The sequence below is a fragment of the Bremia lactucae genome, linkage group LG12 (genome assembly GCF_004359215.1).
Source record: "Bremia lactucae strain SF5 linkage group LG12, whole genome shotgun sequence".
Taxonomy (NCBI): Eukaryota; Oomycota; class Peronosporomycetes; order Peronosporales; family Peronosporaceae; genus Bremia; species Bremia lactucae.
In genome coordinates this window covers 1,245,036-1,272,015 of record NC_090621.1, presented here as the reverse complement: position 1 = coordinate 1,272,015, position 26,980 = coordinate 1,245,036, and the positions used below count along the sequence as shown (strand labels likewise).

General features: G+C 43.7%; 4 protein-coding genes across 4 annotated transcripts; 3 read left to right on the top strand and 1 right to left on the bottom strand.

Annotated features, from left to right (window-relative positions):
• Window positions 1-4,378: 4,378 nt before the first annotated feature.
• CCR75_002719 (uncharacterized protein) lies at window positions 4,379-7,956 on the top strand (the record flags this gene model as incomplete). The annotated part of the gene is made up of 2 exons (XM_067960816.1): window positions 4,379-6,043; window positions 6,106-7,956. 2 exons carry the CDS (start codon window positions 4,379-4,381, stop codon window positions 7,954-7,956), a joined length of 3,516 nt encoding a protein of 1,171 aa, XP_067820884.1.
• On the bottom strand, window positions 6,035-9,829 carry CCR75_002720 (uncharacterized protein; the record flags this gene model as incomplete). The annotated part of the gene is made up of 4 exons (XM_067960817.1): window positions 6,035-8,746; window positions 8,814-9,034; window positions 9,100-9,704; window positions 9,766-9,829. 4 exons carry the CDS (start codon window positions 9,827-9,829, stop codon window positions 8,095-8,097), a joined length of 1,542 nt encoding a protein of 513 aa, XP_067820656.1. The 3' UTR covers window positions 6,035-8,094.
• Window positions 9,830-10,613: 784 nt separating this feature from the next.
• Window positions 10,614-12,002, top strand: CCR75_002721 (uncharacterized protein; the record flags this gene model as incomplete). The annotated part of the gene is made up of 1 exon (XM_067960818.1): window positions 10,614-12,002. The coding sequence occupies one exon, from the start codon at window positions 10,614-10,616 to the stop codon at window positions 12,000-12,002; it is 1,389 nt and encodes a 462-aa protein (XP_067820657.1).
• Window positions 12,003-12,467: 465 nt separating this feature from the next.
• On the top strand, window positions 12,468-15,710 carry CCR75_002722 (uncharacterized protein; the record flags this gene model as incomplete). Its single annotated transcript, XM_067960819.1, has 9 exons — window positions 12,468-12,893; window positions 12,947-13,063; window positions 13,117-13,989; window positions 14,053-14,139; window positions 14,195-14,436; window positions 14,505-14,718; window positions 14,783-14,970; window positions 15,037-15,103; window positions 15,169-15,710. The coding sequence occupies 9 exons, from the start codon at window positions 12,468-12,470 to the stop codon at window positions 15,331-15,333; spliced, it is 2,379 nt and encodes a 792-aa protein (XP_067820658.1). The 3' UTR covers window positions 15,334-15,710.
• Between the last annotated feature and the right edge of the window lie 11,270 nt (window positions 15,711-26,980).

Sequence of the window (26,980 nt, the reverse complement as noted above, 5' to 3'; positions counted from 1 at the left end):
TTTGATCTAATACTAAGCATATAAATGAATTCTTATCTCTATCTTATCTGTAACCCTCTCTTTGATTACTCCTAAAGCTGATTAGTCTGCGTAATAAAATGGTCTATACCTATTTATGGACAAGAATTATAAAGATTACGAAACAAAGTAAGACCCACCAAATATTATTTACGTAAGAAAAAAAATTAATTAACAACCTTTAAGTGCTGAGCATGGGGCACTACACTCATGAGCGTAGTGTCCTAATTTTTGGCAGCGATGGCATTTCTACAATCGCTTATTGCTTGAAAAGCGAGGTCTCTCGCTTTCGACGTAAGAAAGGTTTATGGGTTCTGGACCTCCTAACTCGTGTCGTCTTGGAGGACAATACGAAGACGAACTTGCTTGAGCCTGTCTCAAGCTAAATTCCTCCTGTTCCGCAACGGATATTGCTTCTTCTAGCGTATCCAGTTCCAAGCGGAACAGGTGGGTCTTTACGAGACCATCCATAAGACCTTGCATGAACACCGTAATCAACGTGTGTTCATGAACTGGGTTATTCGTAATACAACTCGCTAAGAGTCGTATATGCTGGGCATATACGTGAACATCACGCTTGCCTTGATTGAGTTTCAGAAGCTCTGAACGAGCTCAGAAATCAGGCCTTGGCGGTTCAAACGTCTGTTTGAGCCGGGCTTTAAAAGCCTCTAGCGACCCAAAGACATATGGGTCGCGCAACTTCAGGCCTAATGACCAGGTTTTGGCACGACCTGCAAAATTTGATTGAGCAAATGCGACTTGCGTTTGCTCGTCGACGATGTGACGTGCTAATGGCATCGTCCAACTCGACAAACATTATCAAAAGGGAGTCTTCTTCGACTCCCCTACACTTAGAGATATCAATCTTTAAGGTTTCGGGACGACGCGTATGCGTCATCCCAGGTACAGGGGTCTGTACCTGTTGTAACCTCAACAGTTCTGCCTGTTGAGAGCTTTGCTAATTCAGCAAGACTACTTTTTCCTTCATCTCGTCAAGTTCATGTTGTATGAACTTGGCGATGGCTGAATGGAGGGCATCTCTGTCCAAATTGGACAGCATTTCCAAGATTGCATCGTTTCCTACGGTCGAACTCATTTGTTCGACCGCACTCCTTTCGATGTCACTTAGAAAGGAGTAGCTTTAACGCGAAACGTGATGCGTATTCCAACTATCATCTAACATGGACATGTTAGATGAAGAAAATGTGGTCCTTGGACGGACTACAAAGTGCTACCAGGTGTAAAGGGACACGGCGACTTGTACTGCTTCAGTTCAAGTCCACTTCGCACTGCTACAGTTGCGAGTGGTGCCTTACGTCGCTTCACGTACACTAGTACGTGTAGAGGAAGACTTCTCTTTAAGACAACTAACTTAAAGAGGTTTAAATGAAACTGTATTAATACAATTAAGTATCTCTTCTATCTATCTTGTAAATGCTAACTTAATTATAAACTAATACTAAACGTGCAATTGAATTCTTTTCTTATCTTGTCTGTATCTCTCTTTTGTTTACATCTACAGCTGATTAGTCTGCGGAATTAATAGATATAATTGTCTATACCAATTTATGGATAAGAAATTTGAACATTACTATTTAAAGTAATATCCTCCAAAGATTATCTACCTTTTCGATAATATATTAATTAACAACCTTTAAGTGTTAATTTCATGTAACGATACACCCTGTTACATGGACAATGTACTCCACTTCGCTTAGCGAAAAACACTTAATGTCTGTCCACCAACTCCAAGGTCCAACTTCACGTTTGGTCGTGGGGCCTGACCCGTCGACCTAAATTCACCTGTATACAAATTACGAGTTCGTAACACTTGGCCCTGACCCCTGACGACGCTCTTTATCCATAGAATTCAAACGTAAAGAAATCCTAGCCAGCTCTGCCGCAATGTCGCTGCCCGGTTAGGGTTCCACACTTGGCACTCCCCTTTCGCGAGCGCCCAAGTACTCTTCCTCAGTGGCGCCCCTTCGCGTGCTGCCACATGCGCTTCTTCCCCATACGCATTCCCTGCGTAATTAGGTGTTGCGCCCCTAAGCACTTCCTCATCCGCCACTGGGCTCATAACCTTCTAATAAAAAGCAAGAAAGGTCTCCAAAGAAGTGTTTTCAAAGATTAAGTTTATAAACAACACTATTTGTGTCATACCTCCTACCACCCTGATTTGCAGTTGCTCGTTGCTCCTGCGAAATGGTATGCTCACACCTTCCGTCTTTTCTGTCACCTGCAACACACCAAAATATACAAATGAAAGACAATTCTGGAGAACGGCAGTTGTTTTCTTGATGGCTTGGGACCTGGCGGTATTTCAATCTGTGAAATACCATTTTCCAACAGTGTTCACCGTCGCGAACTCGTGGACGGCGCAACAAACCCAATTGCGCTGAGGACAGGGGTCTTATAGGCTGTTTGCTCTTACTGTACCTGTTCATCGCCGCAATTCCAGTGACTCCAGCGACTCATTTGCTTTGCAAGTATAAAAAAATCAATTTTATATTGTTGTACTACAAAAGAGAGTTTGACTCTGGAGGAAACTTGAGTAGCCCCGCTGGGCAGTAAAAACTCCAAAAACCTCTTGAAAAGGCCTATACGCTTATTTTAAGATGACTGGCTCGTTAGAGGTGGGTTCGTTAAGGGTATTGATACCCCACAGCTAAAATTGATATCCCCACAACTATTTCTCAAAATGTTTTTTATTTTGAATTTCATAAACCGCTCCTACTTAAATTGTTACTCCCACAACTTTTTTAAAAAAATGCTTTTAAATTCGCAAACTAAAGTTGTTAGTCCCACAACTTCTGTAAAGATATTAATTGCTATAAACACAACGCCGAAAACATGACGTTACATCAAAAACTCGATGAAGGAAAACTGGATCTGAACTAGCCAAAAGTCTCGTTCCTCACTAATGCAATTGCATTAACCCAAGGTAACTTTACACCAAGATGCAGCTGAGCCATTTGCCAGTGGTTACTATTGACTTGCAAGAGTACCTTTCCTTTCGCTACTGTGGTGTATGGATTGAAAGAAGTTTCGGATCCATCTTCAGTCAAAATAAACACTGACCTTGAATAGCAGGTAGCTGCAAGAACAGCACATGCAGGAGAACCAAACCAGCTGGTTACAGGTATCGGTCCATTGCAGCAGGTGAGCAATTGCATGATAACCACATTTCGTATGTTCCTCATAAGTCACTATGTTGTATCGCAGATTTTCTTAAAGCTTATGCGTAGCCATCAATGAATGCAAACTCTTGTGCATCTTTGAAGAGCTCTTCAAATGTGTTATAGGTTTGGTGTACTGGTGCTAAAATGTTGTAAAGGGCAAGTGTCTTTGTCAAGTTTTGATGTAAGCATTGAATGAATGGAAACTGTATAAAGGAGCTGAACAAGCATCCTTCATATAGATAAAGAATACTGTGGACATTGTGGCATCAATCTACAGTCGAAACATAGTATGTACTAGCCAATCAAAGCCGAAATATAATAGTAATAGCCACTGCTAGTTGAAATATAATATATATTAGCCAATCACAGGTGACACATAATGTCTATTGGCGATTCGGCATTTTGGATTGAACTTGCAATTAAAATCATTACAGAAGTTGTGGAAATAACCATTTTAATTGCGAGTTTAAAATTATTATTTTTCTAAAAAAATAGTTGTGAGAGTAACAATTTAAGTCATTTAAATTTAAATAAATATTAATTAAAAATAGCTGTGGGAATATCAATTTTAGTTGTGGGGACCGTTCTTTTACCATAAAGTCAAAGCCTTGGTGTTATTGATTAGCCAAACTATCCAATCATCTGAAGAAATCGTCGGCAAATACAATAAATCTCAAAATGTGTCTTGATTCCTTTGCGATGTAGATTCCTTCTTCAAGAGGTCCTTGCACGCCGATATATTAGTCCCATCTTCACGTGTGCCTGAATTCTAGTGCCTTGTTGGTCACACTTTACTCGGATTTGCTGAAGCTACCCGTTGCTGCCTACCTCTACCAATGCTTGGCTCTTTTTAGTCTCGTCCCGTTATAATTTTAAATCATGGCCACCTTTTCGCCTTAGGCGGCAGATAATTCACGTGAGGCCTCTATAGTTACATACCCCTGCCCTAACATTTTCAACCAACAAGTAGTATTTATTCACAGGAACATTTGCAGAGACTCATGAGCAACCACGGTAACCCCCCCCCGTACTGAACGTGTCTTTTTTTGAATAATACTTTCCGTTACTAGCGCCATGGATGCCGTCGTAACGACACTTTATCAGTATTACATCAACTTTTTCTCAGTGCCTCGCAGTGAAGCAGCCTCTGCATCTCGCCTGTCGCAATATCTAATCTTATGGTGGCGAACCCACTTATTGACTCTACTCTACCATCAGGAAGTTTTTCGGGCGGTGACACAGTTATCGCACAATATCTAGCAACTAAAGAGTCATGGTGGGTCACATATCCACGCATTCTCGTGGTCACGGCTTCCACACTAAGCACGTACAACCCAGAAACATTTTTATGCACAAATCAGTGGAATATTATTGACATCGAAGCCGTGAAGCTATTCCCGACTAAAAATGACTTCGTTCTTAGACTCGAGACATCACGTTTCCGTTCAGCCAGATTGAAGTTTAACTGCCCCGCTAGGGGCCATCTACTATCGCTACTAGCAAAGCTGCGTTGCCAAGCTAAAGGAAAAGCATCGCTCTATCGTTTAGTGTATGCCCCAAGAATCCACTTCCGCTGTATTGAGCAATATGCCAATGGGTCCAACAAACTGCTGTTCTTGCAAGTGACGGTGTCGAGTATTGTCTTCTTGGACGAACGCGGGCGCCATGTTCAGAATCTTCCGTATCTTTATTTACGCATGACCGCATACTCGACTGAGCATTGCGAGGGCATGGTGCTGTCGACAGCTTTTCATGATCGATTCTTTATCTGCACCGATAGACATGATTGTCTAAATGCGATCGTAGCTGCTGCAAATGAGGTGGGGATTGGGCTTTGCACGACCTCAACACACATCACGGCGCAGCAACTTCGGTTTCATAATTTAAAGTTGCTGAATCGTGCATCAGTCATCCGTTTCGATGTCAAGATGGCAAATACGACGGTGGATGAGGGCGACGCAGTGCCTCGGAGCGATTCTAGCGACACCGAAAAGAAGGTATATAAGAAGATACAATTAATTCTTCAGGGCGATTTTATAGTCGAGATGCACTGTTCCATGCGCACTGTAATTGCGCGTCCGTACAGCGCACTTTTAGCGATTGTCCGCCCTGATTGGGATCTGCGAATGCTAGTGTTGGAATTTAAGCAAGAAGAATTGCTTATCCTTGACGTAGACGGCCGCGATCAGCTTGTCATCATGCTACTGCTGGTGTGTCGAGAGGCAGGTCAGCACAATGTTGTCCTCAACTCTTCGAGATTCAATTATTGCCGATTCTACTACCCTCATACTGCTGACAGCGCCACTGATGATAGCAATACTGCCGGCGTGACAATGACAACGTTCTTGCTAAGGCGACTCTCGCATACAGGTCGCGGAGAAGACAGCTACGGCGAAAAAGGTCGAAGCAGCAGTGTGTGGTCTTTTCGCAGGCGACAAGGTGGACTTCGGGCTTCATTAGGAAACAATGACACAGCAAGATCTGATACGAGCCAGCGTGGCGGGTGGTTTCAGCGCCGTATCAATAGTAACAAGCGTGCAACAGAGCCTTCGTTCGACATGCGCCATTCCATCGACTCAGGCCTATTCATGTATGAGGGCGTGAGCATCACTGTTGCTATGGAAGAGCTCAATGCCAATCTCCCACTGGACGAGCTTATGCACAGCGGACCTGGGCAAGCTGACGAAGTAAACAAGTCGATAAGACTTGTCTTTGAGCATTTTATTATGTTAGTAGCCACACATAGACGATATGGAGATACAACCAGATCTGAGATAACCACCACCATACAAGCACTTTTGCGCTTATATCACCATCCAGATGCATGCTTCACAGACGAGATGGTTTGTAAGCTTGCTTGTTATGACATGTTATTTTGAATGCTGACCATTGTGTTTGCGGGTAGATTCCTCAACTTTTTGACACTGTCCATGAGCTCGTATTACAGCAAGAAGTTCTTACTTGCTACTGGTGCCTCAGGTTGCTGCAATGTTTGTTGGGCATTCGGACTATCAATACTGCTCCAGGGTGCAATGGAGCTGGGGACCAGCGTGCTAAACTGATTCAGCACCTTGTCTACCACGAGGCGCTGCTACATACCATTGCCGAACTTATTCCGGCCTCGTTAGATGACTTGAACAATTCATCTGGCGTAGCAAACTTGTCTTTTAACGGAACAGCTTTCTGGGTGGATGATCCAGAAATTGAATTTGACTTGCTATCTAATTCTTCAACACATCCCTCCATCTTATTCACAAAGGAGGCTCAGATCCAGAATACAATTAATGTGGTATTTTACGAGACGCTACTCACATTGCACCAAATAGTGGTGTATCTGCAAAGTGCAGTAATGGAGCAGCGGGCGACGCTTGATTGCCCAAATTACGTTGCGGCGAGCAACCGACATTCGTTGCAAAAGAATAATCTTAATGATACATTGGCTGTCAAGCAGATAGAGGCTGTTGCAGAAAAACTACTGGAAAAACACCGATTTCTGGTGGAATCAATCATCGACGTTCGTCTTGTTCGGATGGCCGAGACATCAGTGGCACTCGTAAAATTCGTATTGTGTCACTTCGCGACCAGAGCCACACATCAACCTCATGTATCGCCTTTGTCGCATTTTATTGAAAGAGATTATAACGATACTCAAAAGGAACGTCTGCGCGCGTTGAATTCTTTTTTGAATAGCTACCAAGCCATAACTGAGAGCAGCTTGGAGCCTCCGTCACTTTTATTCTGTACTGGAAAAACAATTGAAATGCCGGTTTATGCATTTAGCAACAGCACTAGCGATTGCACAAATGCGGCAGCGGACAGGCTGCTTTACCAAAAAAAGTTGAATGATGTTGCATCGAACGGATCAATGAGACTTGAGTATTTAAACTCTATGAAGTCACCGAGTTCAATCCGAGATGATAAAAAGAACACGCCAATAAAACCAGAGCCATATAAAAGTCCGTCGGAAGAGATGCTGCAAAAATTGTTAACGCAAAAGAAAAAGAAAAAGTGTATTTTATCACTTAATGGCGAAAGCACTTGCAGAAGCCACGTCAAGCAGCAAGCAAAGTACGATCTTAATCATGCTTTTGGACCACAAATCTGCAAAAAACAAAACCAACTGTCGGTTCCAGCGCCAGAGAAGCGCTTGAGTGGTCAAATAAGTCCTATAAGTATTGCTTGTAAAGAGACAAGTTTCTTAAGTGAAATGGACACAGAAAACACAATCCGTCCATTGCTGGAAAGTCGTTACTCTTTTCCTGGTACCTGCTCATCGCAAGCCTTTCAGGCGTCTTTCAAAGCGTCAGGAAGTCGAACATCGAACGAATGCGATGCATGCATTGGATGCAATGATGTGTGTACGAACGAGATTTGCTTTTCATGTGCTGAGAAGAAATACCACGTGTGTGTCGCCTTTGCAAACTCTTTAGTTACTTCTAGGGCAACAGGGCATCAAAGTATATCAAATTATCGCATGTCGTCGTCAAATGAACATTCCTGCAACGTTGAGCGAGAGTATTCTTCCTGCGAAATGAAACGGCACCAAAACCAGCGTTCATGTTGGATCCGTATCGGTGACAGTATTGCAGACGTGACAAGTTTGCTTGTCGTGCATCCTGGAGGAGCACATGTGATACTGGAGGCAGCAAAGCATGGCAAAGATTGCGGGCGAATTTTGGAACTGCACCCACCTGCTGCATTGGAAAAAGTAATGCAGTATCGCCTGGGTCGATATTACTGTTGCAGCTCGTCTTGAGACACCACTCTATTGCGATTAGCGAATGTTATGGCTCATGCAGTAGAATTCCTCGTTACATAACTCCACTAAATCCTAAATTTTAAGCATATTTTGCTGAAGCAACACCTTCACCTTTCCATCGTGATAGCATTAATGCTATTCTCTCTTATTAAGCTTTTGTAGAAAACGCAGTGTTGTCTTCGCCATGATAGAAGTTAACTGGGAGACAATTCCTTCAAGAATCTCCACATGACCAGTACATTGTTGTGGAAATTTTGAAATTAGCGTGAATATAACTGTTGCAAATTTGAGCGAGCCTTTAATGTCCCCAAGATCCGGGCGCTCCAGAACGGTTTCAACCGCTTCAATAAACAGTTCTATTGTCGATGATGATAACGCTGGTTTCATGCTGAATATGTTTTGGAATACCAATAATGCCGAATCATTGGAAAGCAAAAGCGAGCTCGAAGAATTGGCACTACCGCTGGCTGTAGTTGCTTTTAAAGATCTTCGAAGATATTCGTCCAGCTGGTGAATTGGTATTGAGTATGGAATCTGTAAAATTCGAATAATTGCTTCCGCTTGCGGAGGCCCAATGTCATACTTGGAATTATTAAAATTTCCACCCACCAAAAGGGGAAGTAAAAGTGAGTCAACAAGAGCTTCACTATAATTAGGACTATAGCGAAGCGCGGTCTGGAGAAGTACACGAGAGATGACTGATTTGGCCGAGCAGATCTTCGGTAAGATGCTAGTTTCGAGAAAGATTGCTGCGTACCGCGAACTCCAATTAGAATCAACTAATGCACTGCCAACAAGACGATAGCAATTGCTTGCGTTAGTATACATTATTATCATTTTTAGAAGATATCTACCTTGTGATCTGAAATAGAGCTTCGTCCATGGTCAAGTCCATACGAAGTTTCTTGCACAAAAGCTGAAAAGTCACCTCGTTAGCTACATTGGCAGTCTGAACGTCATTAACGACTTCAGCTATCAAATCGAAAGCACGTGAAGCTACATCATCAATCACAATTGCTGTTTCATTTTTCAGCTGAGCGAGCTGCTTAGCCAGTCCGGACGCGCGATCTTCCACCTATCGCAAAAGACGACGTGTGAAAGCAAGCAATACATATCCGATTGTAGAAATATGTTTCAGACCTCTTTTGATAGCAAAGGTTGTTGGTGTATCATCATTCCTGTTTGTGTCGAAATTGGCAATTTATCCCTCGAATTCTGTTGCATTGGTTTCAATGTGGCCGAAGTATCTAGAGTTTCGGCTTTAAAGCGCTTTTTTACTCGAAAATATGCCGTTATTGGAGTCATAGAGCAAATTTCTGACGATAATGCCTTTGGCATATTTTCTGCCTCAAATTCATGTAAGGAGAAGTCGACTTGATTCAATGTCAGCCGCCGCATCCGACGTCGGAACGCAGAATTTTTGGGCAAATTTTTTTTTTTTTTTCTACTTTCCTCAACTCCAAGCACCATTTCTGCTAACGTCAAACATACAGCATCAGTTTCGTATCGTCGTGGCATTGCTGTCACTTGAAGGAAGGCTTTTGCCAGGCTCATAGCCGCTTCAGTGCTTGGAGATGCCCCGCTCGCCAACGCACTCCATATATCGCGCTGCACTCGCAAACTATGCTGCTCAAGGCAGATGCCAAGTTTGGAGTATTCTCTATCATCGTCTGTAATTTCGCCGTCTTCCACTTCAACGAAGATACTTAGCTCGTGTAAAATGTCGGGGGCAACTTGGCGATTATCTGCGAATAGTAGCATGGCGCTTATAGCACTGGTAATGAAAAGAAGATGGTCATTACGAACCTTGCAGATATTCGCGCACCCCGAAGGCGCCTTTAGACTGAGCCGCAAAGGCTAAACGCTGCATGCTGGACAAAAATTAGGGCAATCGATGAAACTTGCAATTTCATACGCTCAATTTGTATGGACTAAAAATCAGATTCATTTCGTTAAATTTGTTGCTGATAAGCTTTTAACCTAGTCGGCCTTTCAGGCACGATCGGCCAAAGCTTTAAATTTATGTGACGAGCGCGGACATGTGCGCACTCGCAAGTATATGCATTTGACAAACTTATTAATCTTTGGCATCTGATACGTTAGAAAAACACCTAGCAACTAGTCAATATTAAGCTCGCCGTCTTAAATGCCAACCGAGACCTAAAAGTCCGATGACTTTCGTGTAAAATTAGAACGTTGGACGTCGGAAATGTTTAACTGTGCGCAATTTGCAGCTCTTGCATATCGGTGACGATTTTTACAAATCACAGCTAGTTTTAATCGACAATTATTTACCGAAAATTGTTTAAACGAAATTCGTTTGAAAGAAGCGCAGTCACATCGATTCAAGTCTCATGAACAATTTAAAATAGGCGGCGTTTTCAGCCATAAGATCGTGTGCGCAATAATCGTCCGAGTTTTTTTTTTTTACTTGGAAATTGCGCATGCACACGACGACGCGATGCGAAATGATGATCGTCAGGTTGGTTCTAGCTGCAGTCGAACCAAATTTTGTGCTTAAATATTCGGAAAACAAGTGAATTAGCGTGCTTAACAATTACAAATGAAGACTAAATTATTTCAAACATTACATCATCTTTTCTTCCAAAAATCAGATTTTTACTCCTAAAAAAATAGCATTTATCCCACAAAAGATGGCGGAGAAGAGCAAGAAGGATTTGGCATGGCTACCGCTAGGAGCAGTGGCACTAGCTGACGGCGAGTACGATGTAATAGTGCTCGGAACTGGTCTTAAGGAGTGCATCTTGAGCGGATTGCTTGCGGTAAACGGTAAGAAAGTGCTGGTGGTAGATCGCAACCCGTATTATGGTGGCGAGTGTGCTTCTCCTAACCTTACAAACCTTTACAAGAAGTTTAAGCCTGAACAGGATCCACGTACTGACTTGGGCGCAGATCGGGATTACAACGTGGACCTGGTGCCCAAGTTTATCATGGCCTGCGGCAAACTTGTCAAAATGCTTCTGCACACTAAAGTGACCCGCTACCTCGAGTTTAAGAATGTAGATGGTAGCTACGTCGTGAAAGGCGGACGTACACACAAGGTTCCTGCTACGGGTGAAGAAGCGCTGCGGTCATCGCTCATGGGTATGTTTGAGAAGCGCAAGTTTCGCAAGCTCATCATGTATATTTATAACTATGAGGAGGGCGATCCCAAAACTTATGAGGGTATAGACCTTTTTAAGCAGCCCATGAGTGATCTTTTTGAGAAATTCGGCGTGGATGCCAACACTCAGAGCTTTATGGGCCACGCGATGGCGCTCATGCGTGACGAATCGTACCACCAACGTCCCGCCATTGAGACTGTCCGTGCTATAAAACTGTATGCTTACTCGTTGGAGCGCTATGGCAAATCTCCATACATTTACCCGCTGTACGGCCTGGGCGGTTTGCCCGAGAGTTTTTCGCGTCTCTGTGCAATCAACGGTGGCACATTCATGCTTAATCGTGCAGTCGATGAGATCTTGACTGATAAGGACGGGAGGGCATGGGGTATTAAGTGCGACAACGAAGTGGCTAAGGCTAAGCTGGTGATTGGTGACCCGTCGTACTTTCCAAAGGAAAAGATGCGCAAGATTGGCGTCGCTGTTCGCTCTATCTTTGTTCTAAATCACCCGATTCCTAGCACGAACGATGCTGAGTCGCTGCAGATCATCATTCCCGCAGCCCAAGCCAATCGCAAGAATGACATCTACGTCGCCGTGGTGTCGTCTGCCCACTGCGTTGCGCCGCAGGGCATCTACATTGCCATTGTAAGCACGCTCGTTGAGACATCGATGCCTCTGCAGGAGTTGGAGTCTGGTGTGAAGCTGTTAGGTCCGTTTCTGGAGCGCTTTGACGCCATAACGGACATGTTTGAACCTGTAGGGAACGGCAAGAAGGACAATTGCTTCATTAGTTCTTCGTACGACCCGACGAGCCACTTCGAGACTACGTCGGAGGACGTGCTGGATTTGTATAAGCGCATTACAGGCGAAGAGCTCGACATGAACATCAATGCCGACTCAACTGACGTGGACCAGTAAAAAAGGATCGAGACACCACGCTAAGCATAATGAGTGATTGCATAGGGACTGAATGAAGTATTGCAGTGCAGACTTTAAAAAACAACAATTAACCGACCAGCAAATCAATAAAAATTGCTTTTATTTTGTGGTAATACAATTGCGTGATATAATGCATTTATTTTTTGGCCGCCGCCATGGCCTCAGACATTAATACTACGGCCACAGACCAAACTGAACGGCCACAGACATGACCACAATTTTGCCATCTCCACTACTTAATACTGTGCTTGGTTAGATCAATCGCGTAGTTGTTTTGTCTGTGGCCGTAGCAGTTTTGTCTGTGGCTGTAGTAGTTTTGTCTGTGCCCGTAGTAGTTTTGTCTGTGCCACATTTTTTATACATTGTAAAGCGTTCAACCATTTAAGGGATACTTTCAACGGAATTTACGTGCCAGAAAGCATACTAGGCTACTACGCAGACATTATGATACCCAATGTAAATGTCATTGACTGGCAGCACCGCTCTTTGAGCTCAAGCCAACATTCTAGCCCAGTTATGGCTAGCGCTTCAGGCTTGGGATCAGTGACGCGGCTCGACGAACGATATGTGAAACCGTTAGATGATTTAGCTCTGGATAATCAGACGGAGAGTAGTGGCCATAGCATCGAAATAAGCGCTGTGCCTAAAGAGCCTAGGCCTTTCGCCATGAGTTTTTTGCGGCCGCATCAAGAGCGGTTACATCGTTCGATGTTCGAGAGCTTTAATCGAATGAGCGATACACCCGTAAAAGAGAACATTAATTCACTCGTGCCAGCGTCCGTTCAATTTCTGATGAGTCGATCTCTCGAGGAGGAGAAAGATCTTAGTGCGAAATCGGATAAAGAGAAGGCGTACTTGTACAAGAAGGTGGTAGTTAATGGTGTAAAATAATTAAAAGTAACTGACGAGCTACATTACTTTAGAGATACACGGATACGTACGAGCATGCAGTCGCACTTTTAAAGCATGCAGCAATGCTGGAGCGAGAACTGAACGAGTACCGAGATACCGAGATGATCAATAGCTTTGATGATACGCAGGTGCGTAATGTGATCACTCGCAATATAATTTTAATTATAAGTTGTAGTTGCAGAATTTGAGTGAGTTTGAAGATTATAAGCAGGAGGACAGGATTCAGGCGCTGTGTCGTGAAATTACAGGACTAGTGTTGCAAGTAAATGAGCGCGATGCAGTCATAAAAAGTCTGCTCGAAGATCGAAGTCGATCCGCAAGGGAGTTAAACGAGCTCAACTTATCGCGAGGCTTGAATTCTGGCAAAACCAACGAAGGAATAAAAGACACATCTTGTGCGTTGGAGCTAGATTTGAAGGTTGCACGACGTGAACAGCAAGAAGCCCTTGAGCGTGAATCAAAAGGAATTGCACACCTTAGACATGTTCAAGAACTTTACGAGAAGTGTGAGGCTGCGCGTTCAACACTGTCTGACGGACTCGATAGGGCAGAGGATCAAATATCTGCGCTGCACGCTCAATGGATGAAAGAAAAGAAAGAGTTATTGTCTTTACTGAAGAAAAATGATCAGAAAATGGCGAAAGCGCTATCTGAATGCGAGCGATTGCAAATAGAGAACGATGACCTAGCAAATTCTCTTCAAAAGATTTTGATGAATGAAAAGAAAAAAAAATTAGCAATAGAAAGCCAACGGCAGGCTCTCAGCAACTTGAACGCTGAACATACGCATTTAGAAGCAAATTTGGATGCGTTGCGACCACAATCAAGCGTGCTGGATAACACAAAGGCAAGGATATTAACTCTCGAAAGAGAGTTGGCTGGAGCAACAGAGATGATACGGCGCTATTTGCTGCAGGTGGATGATCTTAAAAAGAAGCTTGAGAGAAAAAAAGAAAAATATCAAACGGCAAAAGGTCGATTTCAAAAAAGCACTGCCCATTTGGAAAAACGAGTTTTTAACGCCGAAGCTGTTCGACGCAGCCTACATAATAAGGTGCGTGTATCACAAAATAAATTTATTGGAGATGCCGCAAACAGTCACTTATGCAGACTTCAGGTGATGGAATTAAAAGGCAATATCCGCGTTTTCTGCCGCGTGCGACCTATTCTAGAGCATGAACTTACAAGCTCTAGGGGGGAGAAGGTATATTGCTGCTTTGTATTCTTTCACATTTTGTGAAGCTTACTTAAGTATGCAGGTCTTTTCGTTTCCCGATTACCGCAGTGAACGGCGGCAGATTGAACTCAGCGCCAATCCAACGTCCCACGTAGGATATGGTCAGCATAGCTCGAGTAATGTGATCAAAAAGTACAGTTTCGACTTTGATCTGGTGTTCAATAGCAGCTGCTCGCAAGATGATGTCTTTCTAGAAGTGTCTGCGCTGATCCAGTCTGGATTAGATGGATACAACGTTTGCATATTTGCCTACGGACAAACTGGGTAAGCATCGTCTAATAAACTAATCGGAAGCGCTGAGTGTCGTATTGACATCTAATAATTTCTTGTAGATCGGGTAAAACATATACGATGCAAGGGAGTAATAATGTTGCCAACTGCAAGCTGCGAGACTTATGGCCAGACTTGGGTATCGTTGGACGAGCGTTTGCTCAAATTTTTAAAGGTATAGAAGAATTACGTACAGGCGGATGGGATTTTACTGCCAGCCTTGAGCTAATTGAGATTTATAACGAGACATTCCGTGACTTACTTGCGCCAATTGAGGTAAAAAAGTTGCCGGCATGGCCAAACAACTTTGACTTACAATCTTTATCTTGTAAATTTTAAGTCACACGAAAAAATTGAACTTCGTCAAGATAGCGAAGGAAAGACTGTCGTAGTGAATTCATTTAGCCAAAAGATCGGGAGCGACCAAGAAGCATGGGACTTGCTTCGAGGAGCAATATCAAAAAGGTCTACCAATTCGACGCAATTAAACGACAAATCTTCGCGCAGCCACTGCGTCATCACCCTGAGGTAAGAGTCACTCAAATAGCCTTTGATAAGTGGTGCTTATGTATCATTTTGTTCTATACAATCCAGACTGAAAGGAAAGAACTCGCTTACTAACGAGATGCGAACCGGGGTTATCAATCTTGTCGACTTGGCGGTACGTGGTACTGTTAATTTCGTGTTAAGTATTAATTTCGTTTTTGCTAAACACTTGAATTGTAGGGGTCTGAACATGTGTCGAAGTCGGGTAGTGACAGCAGCAAGAAACTTTTGAAAGAAGCGACGTCAATAAATAAGAGTCTTTCGGCGTTGGGAAATGTGATGTGTTCCCTTGCGAAAAAGGTTTGTGCTGCCACGATTGTCCTTGAATCGCACTATAAAGTCTAATTGGTATTTATTTAATCGTAAAGTCGACGCATGTCCCTTTCCGCGACACAAAGTTGACCCATTTTTTGAGCTCCTCTCTTAGTGGAGATAGCAAAACTCTTATGATCTGCAATCTCTCACCACTAGGCGAGCACCGCTGCGAAACACTCAATTCTCTTCGGTTTGCCAAGATGGTTAACTCTTGCGAAATAGCGTTTCCGTCGAGGGTATCCAGAAGATTGTAAGTATTTGTTGCGTTAAAAGCGGCCTCACCCATCAAACTTAGTACCTTATTACAAGTATCGTCACGGAAGCGGTAATTTAGCTTCATGTGCGCGGGAAGAAATTTTTCGACTGTTTTGTATTTAATCAAATCAAATTTGAAACCTTTTATCTAATCAGTGGATGTCACCTCTGTCGATGTGCACCGCGTAATATTCTGAATACTTCGGATTACGGATGACCGTAGCCACGATCCCTTCCAATGTGATACACCTATGTGCATCACCATCCCGTTAAGTACCCAAAGTATACTTAATAATTTGTGTAACATAGCGCCTTTAGCCCGTTACAGCACCCCCTCTCCAAAAGCGAGCTTTTCATTTTGTAAAATCGTCAACGGGAGGAACGAAGTACAGCGAGCGGCTTTACGCGCCGCTTTCAGTCCTCTCACTTAATCTTAGCGACCACTGTGTGACGTCCTTTGTCATAACACGGCACCTGACATGCCAGCAACAAGTTGCTACCATTACACTATTTAACATGAAAGTACGCATATATTGCGAAGTCTTTTCGCAAGACTTTCCAAGCTTCAGTAGTTCGAAAGGTCTGCAAAAAGACTTCGCAATATATCGGTACTTAACGTTAAATTGAAAGATGCTTTCTCAACAAAGAAATTATGAACGAAAGCCGACAGAAACTGAAACATAAGGAAATTGTGGCTCATGGAGGGTACAAAAGCGAGCACTAAGATTCGCCTATTTGAAGTAGAAGTAAAGCAAAATGAATTCATCCTTAGCTTGACCTCCAAAGACTAACTAACATGCATGGCCGGTGTCCGTTAAATAATTATTCTTTCCTATAAGAGGACTTATAAATAGCATTTCCTATAAGAGAAAATAAATAAAGAAGTTCAAAATTATTATCTTGCATATTTTTACTTAATAGTTATAATATTACCAAATTTAATCATATTGACGCAATAAGACATCACTTCTACTGATTGGTTGATTTGAGTTTGAATCAACCCCGCCAATCGTCACAAGGCACGATTGTGCGGTGCAGAAGTAGGCGCCATACATTGTTAGTTATTAGTATAATAAATCAGTAGTGCACCGAAGATCGTTACGTAGGAACTTAATATATTAATACAGTTTTACTTTTCTCGATTCTAAAGCCTTAGAATTTACTTTTAGTAGCTAAGACTTATTAGCTACTTAAAACCTTCCTCTGCACGTTGTGTACGTCAAGTAGTCAAGGCGCCCCACCTTCACTGTAATCAGTGTAGGTTGACTAGTTCTGTGGTCAATACTAGCAAAGGGTGCCCCATTACACCTGGTAGCACTTAGTAGTCCGTTTAAAGGCCTACGCACGTTCCATCCAACATGGATGTGATGGATGGAGAAGGATGGAGCTTTCCAGCCCCTCAAGAAGGCTATCACGCAACTTCACTCATTTGAGTGACTTTGAATGGAGAGCGATCGAACGCATGAGTTCGGTCGTACGCGGACCAGCCGTTGGCGCCATGCTGTTCACTCTGAACACAGATGAACAACATGCCGCCATAACCGAGTTCATACAACATGAACTCGACGAAGCCCAGGAAAAAGTAGCCTTACTTCACCAGCAAGGCTCTCAACACGCGGAGGTGTTGAGGGAACAGTGTGCTTAACAATTGGATCTGTTGAGACAGCAGCATGTAAATGCTGCTTATGGGCCGACGCTTCCGCGTCGACCCGAAAGATTAAATATAGAAATCTTTGAGTTTAAAAGCAATAGAAGGCAACTCCTTTTTAATATGGTTCGTCCAATTAGACGACGCCATTGAAGCTGGCCACATCAAAGATGATGCATCAAAAGTAAAATTTGGCATGTCCAACTTAGCCGAACGTGCCAAATCTTGGGCCTTGGAGCGGCCCAAAATCGTGCCGGCGCGAAAGGGCATCAGCGGCGCTTAAGCTTCACGACCCATTAATTTTTGGGTCGTATGACGTCTTGAAGGCCCGGCTCAGACAAACATTTGAGCCGCCACGTGCCGAAATCAGGGCTCGATCCGAGCTCCTGGATTTGAACCAGGGCAAGCGTGATCTGCACGCTTATGCCCAACATGCACGATATCTGGTCAGTGGTATCGTTACTCATCCAATCATGAACAAACCGAGGTGACTGTGTTTATTAAAGGTCTTGCAGACGGCCCTGTTAAGACCTGCCTGTTCCGGCTAGAATTAGAGTTGCTCGACCAAGCGATTTCTATAGTGATACAGAAGGACTTCAGTCTTAAACATGCCTTTGTCCACTGTAGTGCTTATTGTCCACCGAGACGACAAGAAAACGGTTGTCCAGAAGCCATGGTATTTAGAGAGAGAAACCTCGCTCTTCAAGTCACAAAAGATTACAAAAATGCAATCGTTGTCAAAAGACGGCTATTACGCCTATAAGTGTAGTGCCCCACGGCTAGTACCTAAAAACACTGAGCGACAAGACCGACCTATCGTAAGGAACAGCGGAGGACGCGGATACGACGCTGTTACGAAATCGCAATGGCGAGGCGAATCGTGAAAAAACGGTAGGGGCCAGTAAATACGGAGCGCCCTGCTATCACGCTACGTCAAAAGAATTTGCAGGCCTTTTGACGAAAGTTGCTCCTCACAAACAAACATTGTGTGTAACTGGCCGAGGGGATGAGGTTAACATCATCACCTTAGCATTAAAGTGGCAAATGAATTCCAAATAAAGTCCCTAGTCGATTGAGGGGCGTCAAAAATTTTTATTCGACGCCAATCGCTAGAAGATCGCAAACTCAAATTTGTTGAGCGCGATATCCCTCTAACACCTAGCAACAGGCGCATCTGTAACGGTTAAAAAACGTGAAGTTGGTATCCAATACACGTTAAAAAGCTAACAGCACGATGATGATATCATCGTATTAGATTTGGATGACAAATTTGATGTCATCCTTGGATTACCATGGCTCAGAAGTTACGAGCCATGCATAAATTGGCAGCATCAAGCCGTGACGATGCCTGTCTCTTGTTCATCAGATGGCCAATTGATGAACGTCTTGGAGCGTCCACAAGCGTGTGGATGTTCTACGAGTGAGTGCGATAGCCTCACTTGTGGGTCGGTCGTTAGCATGACTGCACAAGACCTTTGTGTGAATACTCAACACTTTGTGGAGTTAAATCCCGACGGCTGTGCAAAAAAACAGGCAGCGTCAAAGGTCCACCATTGTGACATGATCATAGTTACCGACGGCTGTGCCCCAAGCACAGGTAGCATCGAAGTTCGACCTCTCGAATAAGTTGAGTGGTACGAAACAAGGATGCTTGCTTGAATAGCAACATCCAAGAAAATATTAAACGACCGTCTATAAGAGACATTGCGAGTCCTAGATCGACTGGAGAGTCGACCGTAGAGGATCTTGTTGTGGCTGCAGAACCACAGCTAGAGGCAGTTGGGAAGGATACTCCGACCTGATAACAGGATCGAAATACTGTGTCATGAAGCAGTAGTCATTGCCCCGCGAACAAGTATTAGCGCTTGACAAATTCTTTGCCGATCCCTTGTCAGCGGGTCATGTGAGGGAGTCAACCTCCCAGAAAGCTCTCCGACCTTCTCTGTGCGTAAAGTAACAGGAGGGTGGCGGGTTGTGCATTCGTTCAATAAATTAAACGCTGCAATGGTACCGGCTCAAACGCCGATACCACGAAAAGACGTAATCATTAATAGTATGTCAAAGAGTACTGTCTACGCATGAATAGATCTGATGGATGAATTCTATCAGATCCTTATGCGTGAACAAGATATTATGTTCACAGTAGTAAGCACTTCAAGCGGCATGCTATGGGGGTGGCTAGTTATGCCACAGGGGCTTCGTAATGCCCCTGCAACATTCAACAGATGTGTAACCAATCTGTTGAGATCAGTGCGGAATTTTGGACCGAATTTTTTTGAAGACGTCTTCGTTCATAGCAGAGCCATAAACGCATAGTCGGATGTTGAAGTACATCCTAGCCACGTCCGAAAGGTTCTTACACTTATGCGTAAGCACAAGATCTGAAAAAGTGTATATTCGCTGGAAGCGAAATGCCACTTCTTGGGTGCATCGTGGGTAAACACGGTGTACGATCAGATCCAGAAAATATCAAGGCGATCACCGATTGGCCTGGGCTAGTCGATAAAAATGGACGTAGAAAGTTTCTTGGTTAAACGGCGTACCTGCACAAGTACTCACGCAATTATGCAGAAATGGCAGTAATTCATTCTTTTTTATTGAAGAAAATTTTAAAGTGGTCCTGGAACGCTGATTGTTAGTGTTCCTTCGAGAATATCAAGCAAAGCTTGATTAAATCGCCTATCCTGGCGATTGCTGACCAAAACCGACCTTTTCATGTGGTCTGTGGCGCCAGCGAATTTGCGATCGGCTGTGCGTTAATGCAATATGAGACAGACGGTGCAGAGCTAGTCGTCTGTTATCAATCGCGTCAGCTTCAACCAGCTAAACGCAACAGTGCATGACAAGGAACTCCTTGCCATGTATATGCACTGGCTAAGTTTAGGGCCTTTCTCTTGGTAGATAGACTGTTCTTGTCGTCATCCCCACTCATAATGATAGGCGTTTACGCATCATGTATGAGGGCCACGATGCGCTAATAATTGGTCATCGTGGACGTGAAAAGACCTATCTCACGATAAGTCGCGACTTCTCCTGGCCACGCCAGTGTGAGTTCGTCCGCAAGTACTTACGTGCTTGCGAAATTCGTCAACGGGTGAAGCCCATTGCTTCATCCTGTGCTCTGTTACAATCTCTGCCTGTTCCAGCAGAGTGTTGGCAGCCCGTGACTATGTACTTCGTCTTCAAATTTCACGGACGATCGCAAAAAAAATAACACTCTTGTGTTTGTTGATATTTGTAGCAATATGGTAAATGTTATTGCAGTCCCAAAGTCAATTACAGCCAAACGCTGTACTCCTGTCTTTGTTGACACATAATTTCGACTCCATGGGTATTCCCGCGAGCTGGTCTTTGATCGAGACCCCAGATTCGCGTCAGAATTTTGGCAATCTGTGTTCAAATCACTTGGAACACAGTTAAAATGTCAACTTCTGACCATCCTAAAAAATATGGTCAGACAGAACGTACGAATTGTATCCTCGAAGAGATACTTCGCGGATACGTCCACTCTTTTAAGAGTTGAAGTGTGTTTCTTACCGATGGTGTAATTTGCCATCAACATCTCAGTGTATGCTTCTATATAGCATACACCGTTTTTCGTGAACCACGTATACTCACCTTCTTTATGAGTAGGTGTGTCGCCAGCATGGCGGTGTAGTACAGTAAGCCTCTGCGTGTTGTGAATCAATCTGTTGACGATCGATACAACTTCGACAAACTTTGTAAGGATTGTTGTGATGGATTTTTAAGGTGATCCATTAAACCATTAATAGCCGTATCTTCTAGATAAACTCTTATAACGTTATTAAATTATTTAATTTATTAATTTAACATTTACAAGAAGTTGATACATTGGGCAAAAGCCTGTTAAGACTGAAGATCTCCTATTCCGCAATAGAGAACGCTTTTTCGAGTGACTCTAATTCAATCCGGAAAGGTGGGTGTTAATAGGGCCGTCTGCAAAATCTTGAAGAAACACAGTTATCTGTGTATGTTGTTCAGTGGGATGACTAACGATACAACTGACCAGCTATGTGAATGTTGGGCATTAGCGTGTAAATCGCGCTTGCCCTACTTCAAATCCAGAAGTTCGGGTCGAGCCCGAATTCGGCACGTGGCGGCTCAAATGTTTGTCTGGGCCGGGTCTTAAAGACCTCATATGCCCAAAGACTGATGGGTTTTAAAGCTTGAGCCCCAAGGCCCAAGATTTATCGCGTCCGAGTAAGTTGGACATGCCAAATTTCTATTCTGTCGCATCATCACTGATACGACAAGCTTATATGGCGTCATTAAATTCGACGAACCATCTTAAAGGGAGTCGCCTTCGACTGCCTCAAACTTAGAAACTTAATTTTTTGAGCTTTCGGGTCGACGCGGAAGCGTCGGCCTGTTAGCAGCATATACATGCTGCTTTCTCAACAGTTCCAATTGTTGAACACCCTGTTCTCACAACACATCCGAGTGCTGAGTGCCTTGTTGGTGAAGCAAGGCTACTTCTCTCGGACTTCGACGACTTAGAGGTGTAAAAAGTTGGCTATGGCCGCATGCTGTTCATCTCTGCCCAGAGTGTAAAGCATGGCGCCAACGGCTGGTCTGCCTACGACCGAACTCATTCGTTCGATCGCTCTCCTTTCAAGGTCACCCAAATGAGTAAACCCTTCAAGCGTGGTGAGATAGCCTTGTTGGGGGGCTGGAAAGCTCCCTCCTTCTTCATCCATCATATCAACGTTGCATCGAACGCGCGTGGGGCCTTAAATGTCTTCGAAGTGGTAGCAGGTGTAACGGGGCACTTTCCACTAGTACTTGCTTAGATTACACTTATTGATTACAGTGTAGGTTAGGTGCCTTGAACTTCACGTACAGTAGGGTACAGAGGAAGGTGTGTAAGAAGCTCAGAGGCTTAAGCTACCAAAGGTAAGTCAAAGTATTTGAATTAGGTAGAAGTAAAATTACATTAATACATATTTAGTTTCCTACGTAACGATCTTTTATCTAATACTGACTTATAATGTTAAAATCTTACAATGTATGCCACCTACTCGCGCACCGCCCAATCGTGACTTGTGACGATTGGCGGGTTAAGTTAAACTCAAATCAATCAATCAAGAGAACTAACTTTCATTGCGTCAATATTCCCAATTTTGGTAATATTGGAAAGCTTAAGTCAAACAAGTAATGAAGATAATTATTTGTACTTCTTTCCTTATTTACTTTCATAGAATATAATATTCATGTGTAGCACTGTCAACCAGCGAGGCAGAATACATTGCTTTGAGCTTAGCGTCCAAGAAGGCAAGTGGATTCATCACTTACTCTCTGAGATATTGGATGCGGCATGCGAAGCAGGACTGGAGCTCAAGATCTTTAAAGACAATCAATCATGCATCAAGATGACGAAGAATCCTGTCAATCACGGCCGTGCAAAGCACATTGACATCAGTTATTACTCTTGTAGAAATAATTGTTATGTAACGTTACACAACACTACACATATATAGGAAAAGTGCTGTTTTTGTACAATGTAGTCTTATAAATACTACAATGCACACAGACAGACTTACTAATCATACCCAAAATTGCAAAATGCAGAATACATATCACAAGCGCTAGTAGGAAAAAAAAGTCCCGCGAGCGCAATCGGGACCACTCGCGTAAGTCGCGACAGTGCTAGAAGGAGTTTGTCGAGTCGCTGATGGACGAAGTGGCCAGCAGATGTAACGGGGCACTATGACTTGTACTGTTTCAGGGCAAGTCCACTTCGCACTGCTTCAGTGGCGAGTGGTGCCCTACGTTAATTGACGTACATTGTATGTGCAGAGGAAGACTTCTCTTAAGGTAATTAGCTTAAGAGGATAAAATGAAAACTGTATTAAATATAATAAATGTCTCTTGTTCTATCTTTGTTAGTGCTAACATAATTATGATCTGATACTAAGCATATAAATGAACTATTATCTCTATCTTATCTGAAAATCTCTCTTTGATTACTCCTAAAGCTGATTAGTCTGCGTAATAAATAGGTATAAATGGTATATACCTATTTATGGATAAGAATTATAAATATTACTATATAAAGTAATATCTTCCAAATATTATCTACTTAAGAAAATATATTAATTAACAACCTTTAAGTGTTGATTTCATGTAACGATACACCCCGTTACATCACCCCTCCCTTAAACGAAAATGACTCTAAGTGTCATTGGATGGAGTGGTCGTCATGTTTCAACTTAATTTTAAACCGATGTTGATTGGTCAGATCCATCATTTTAAATTCCATCGCATGAAGGATCAACTCATGCCGGGTGACGATAATGCTGCGCCTTCGGCTGCGGTTCTTGCAGCCGCGGGTGACGCACTGATAGCTCTTGCGACAAACGGAACGTCTGCCGTAGTGTCTTTCACTCTCACAACACTAGATGTTGCGAGTGCACGTGGTGATTCACCACGTGAATACGACCCCTCTTTGGAGGTCGACTACGAATGCGAGTCGGATAAAGTGGCCGACTCGGGGAGAATGGAACAGTCGCCTGATATACGTCTGGCGGCTGACAATGAGCCTTCGAATGAGAGAGCTCATTCTGATACACGAGTAAACAGTCTATTTGGATCCCACGATGAGGATGATCCCTCATCGCCCGTACGATCTCCCATACGGTCACCTGAACGTACTCTGTGCAAGGTGACGACGATGGCATAAGCCATCGTAAGAAAGTTCCTGTGGTACTTCTGCTTCAGTGGGTACCACTCAGGGGAGTGAAGACAGCAAAATGTCTCATCTCGCCCCTGATAAGAAGCCGTGGCTATTGCCAGAACGGCTCATCAATAGCTTGTCTGGAGAAACTACTCCTCACAATAAATATCCCTTATTTATTGCGACAAAGCTACATGGCCTTGATCCCAGCGCGAAGAACTTTCGCGATGAGGAAGATTTTTATCTCGATGCTTTTCTTAAGCATCGATGATTTAGTGGGCAACAATAAGTGAGATAAATCTCGCTTATGCAAGCTTGGAGTGCGTTCATTCGCAATGTCAAAGACATTGGACGCGAAGCTTGGCTTCAAAACCTTAACGCGAATCGCGTTAAAATTGAGAAAAGAACTCCGACCAATACAAAGTATAAATTGCATCGGTTGTCACGTGAGGCTGGGCTTCCATGCCTCACGTGGGGTGATTCCTGTCCGTGTTGTGTAGACAACTCGAAGAGGGTAAATGGGACGTCTATTCCCTTTCTTCGCCCTGGGCAAGGGCTCGCATCTCTATTGAGATGCGTGACACCATTGACTTTTTGCAATCGATTTACATGCGCCAGGGGCGCGTGTTTTCCGATGGGCCTTCTGAACCATCGGGTGGGTCTCGTCATACTGACGGAAGAGGCCCTCAACGTCAGAAATCAGTTGGGAACGAGGCTCCCAGCTGTCATGCGAGGGTGGAGCCGACCAACGTAAAACGTAGGATGCGTTCGCATCCTACGTGGCAATTCTTTTGTGTACGCATTGCCTCTGCGATGCAGTGCACGGAAAAAAACAATGAACTTGGGTAGTATTTTACTGCTACACACATTAGTGACTAATCGCTTAGGTAAGTTTACCGTAGAGAGTAGCACTAGGTCAATAATTTTAAATGAATGAAAATTAGCTCTTTCATGTTTGTCTGCATTCCGTTTCTGTCGGTCCACTGTGTTAGCAATGGAATCCTGAACGAAACGAATTATTGATTCTTAAGTTAGCACAAATTCTTCTGCTGACTCATTTGTTTTGTCTTTTTCAGTACGCTTTGTGCGTACTGCCATGAGATCATTGTCGTCTTCGATGTCGATTTCTTCGACATCGACATCATTCGCGTCGCTGATAACTTCGGTGCGTGGAAAGGCCCAATGAACTTGGGTAGTAGTTTACTGCTACTCACATTTGTGACTAATCGCTTAAGTAAGTTTAGCGTAGAGAGTAGCACTAGATCAATAATATTAAATGAATGAACATTTGCTCTTCCATGTTTGTCTGCATTCCGTTTCTGTCGGCCCACTGCGTTAGCAATGGAATCCTGTATGAAACGGACTACAAATTCTCGATCCAGCAGAAATTCTTCTGCTGACTCATTTGTTTTGTCTTTTTCAGTACGTTTTGTGCGTACTGCCATGAGATCATTCTCGTCTTCGATGTCGATTTTTTCGACATCGACATCATTCGCGTCGCTGATAACTTCGGTGCGTGGAGAGCATGGGCCAGAGATAGTTTTGCTCGGGCATGTCTTTCCCTCTTAAACTAGAGGCCCCTATAACTGAGTGGGTATGCGTGGATGGCGTGAATCATTCACGAAGAACGTGTATGCGTTGTAGACGCATGCACCGAATTATTGATGGCGAATTCTATTATCGGTAATAACCCGCTCCAATTCGAATACGATTGGACGAAACCTCGAAGTATTTTTCGAGGACGCGATTTACGCGTCCCGTCTGACCATTTGTTCCTAAGTGGTCGGATGTTGACATAGTCAGCCGTGTTCCGAGAGATCAGAACGCGGATTGCCAGGACTCCGCCGTGAATCTCGGATCTCTATCCTAGAGCAATTCACGGGGTAACCCATGGAGTTTGAATACCGTATCGATAAAGACACGGGCACAATCCGGAGCCGTAATCGACTCTATTACCGCAGCAAGGTGTTGCTGAATCTGTCTACAAAAACAAGGATTCCATTGTTTTTATGGTCGTCTCCGGGAAATCCGAAGACGAAGTCCATAGATACGGACTGCCAACACTCTGTCGGGAGTGGTAGAGGTTGAAGAGGTGCACGGGATGAAGGGCTAGGCTTCACCCGTTGACAAACCTCGCAACCACGAATGTACTTGCGCACAAACTGATACTGGCGGGGTCAGTAAATGTATCGACTTACCGTGAGGTAAGTCTTCTCACGTCCACGATGTCCACTTGTTGGAGCATCGTGACAGTCATACATGATGCGCAAGCGCAAATCATTGTGAGTTGGGACGACAACACGTGGGGTGTCTCCGGTAACGGCTGTGTAATACAATAAGCCGTTACGTGTTGTGTATCGATCGGATGACGATCGATATAAAGCCGGTAGATCTTTAAAAGATTTATCGGATGGATTCATTAAATGATCCATCAGACAAAGAAGGTCCTTATCTTCTTTATAGGCTTTCTTTATTTCATCAACTAAGGTTGATGATGGAACACTCGTAGTGAGTGTTGCAACAGTAAGATCACTTTTACTGTTGGGGTGCACTGCTGACTCGAAATCGGGTCGGCGTGATAACGCATCAGCGACGACATTAAGTCGTCCTGGTTTATATTCGACGGAGAAGTTATACTCCGCGAAGAAGGATAGCCACCTCGCCATTCTTTGCGAGAGGTGTGGGCTATTGACGGCCGTGCGTAATGACGCATGGTCCGTATATACGATGAACGGTCTATCTCCTAGGAGGTAGACCCTAAATTTAGCCAATGAATATTTCATGGCAAGGAGTTCCTTGTCATGCACTGGATAATTGCGTTCAGCTGGTTGCAGCTGACGCGATTGGTAACAGACGACGCGCTCCGCGCCATCTGTATCGTATTGCATTAACGCACAGCCGATTGCGAAATCGCTGGCGTCACAGACCACATGGAATGGTCTGTCTTGATCCGCAATCGCCAATATGGGCGATTGCATCAAGCTTTGCTTGATTCCTTCAAATGAACGCTGACAATCAGCGTTCCATAACCATTTCTCGTCTTTTTTCAAGAGACGAGAGAGATGTACTGTCATCTCTGC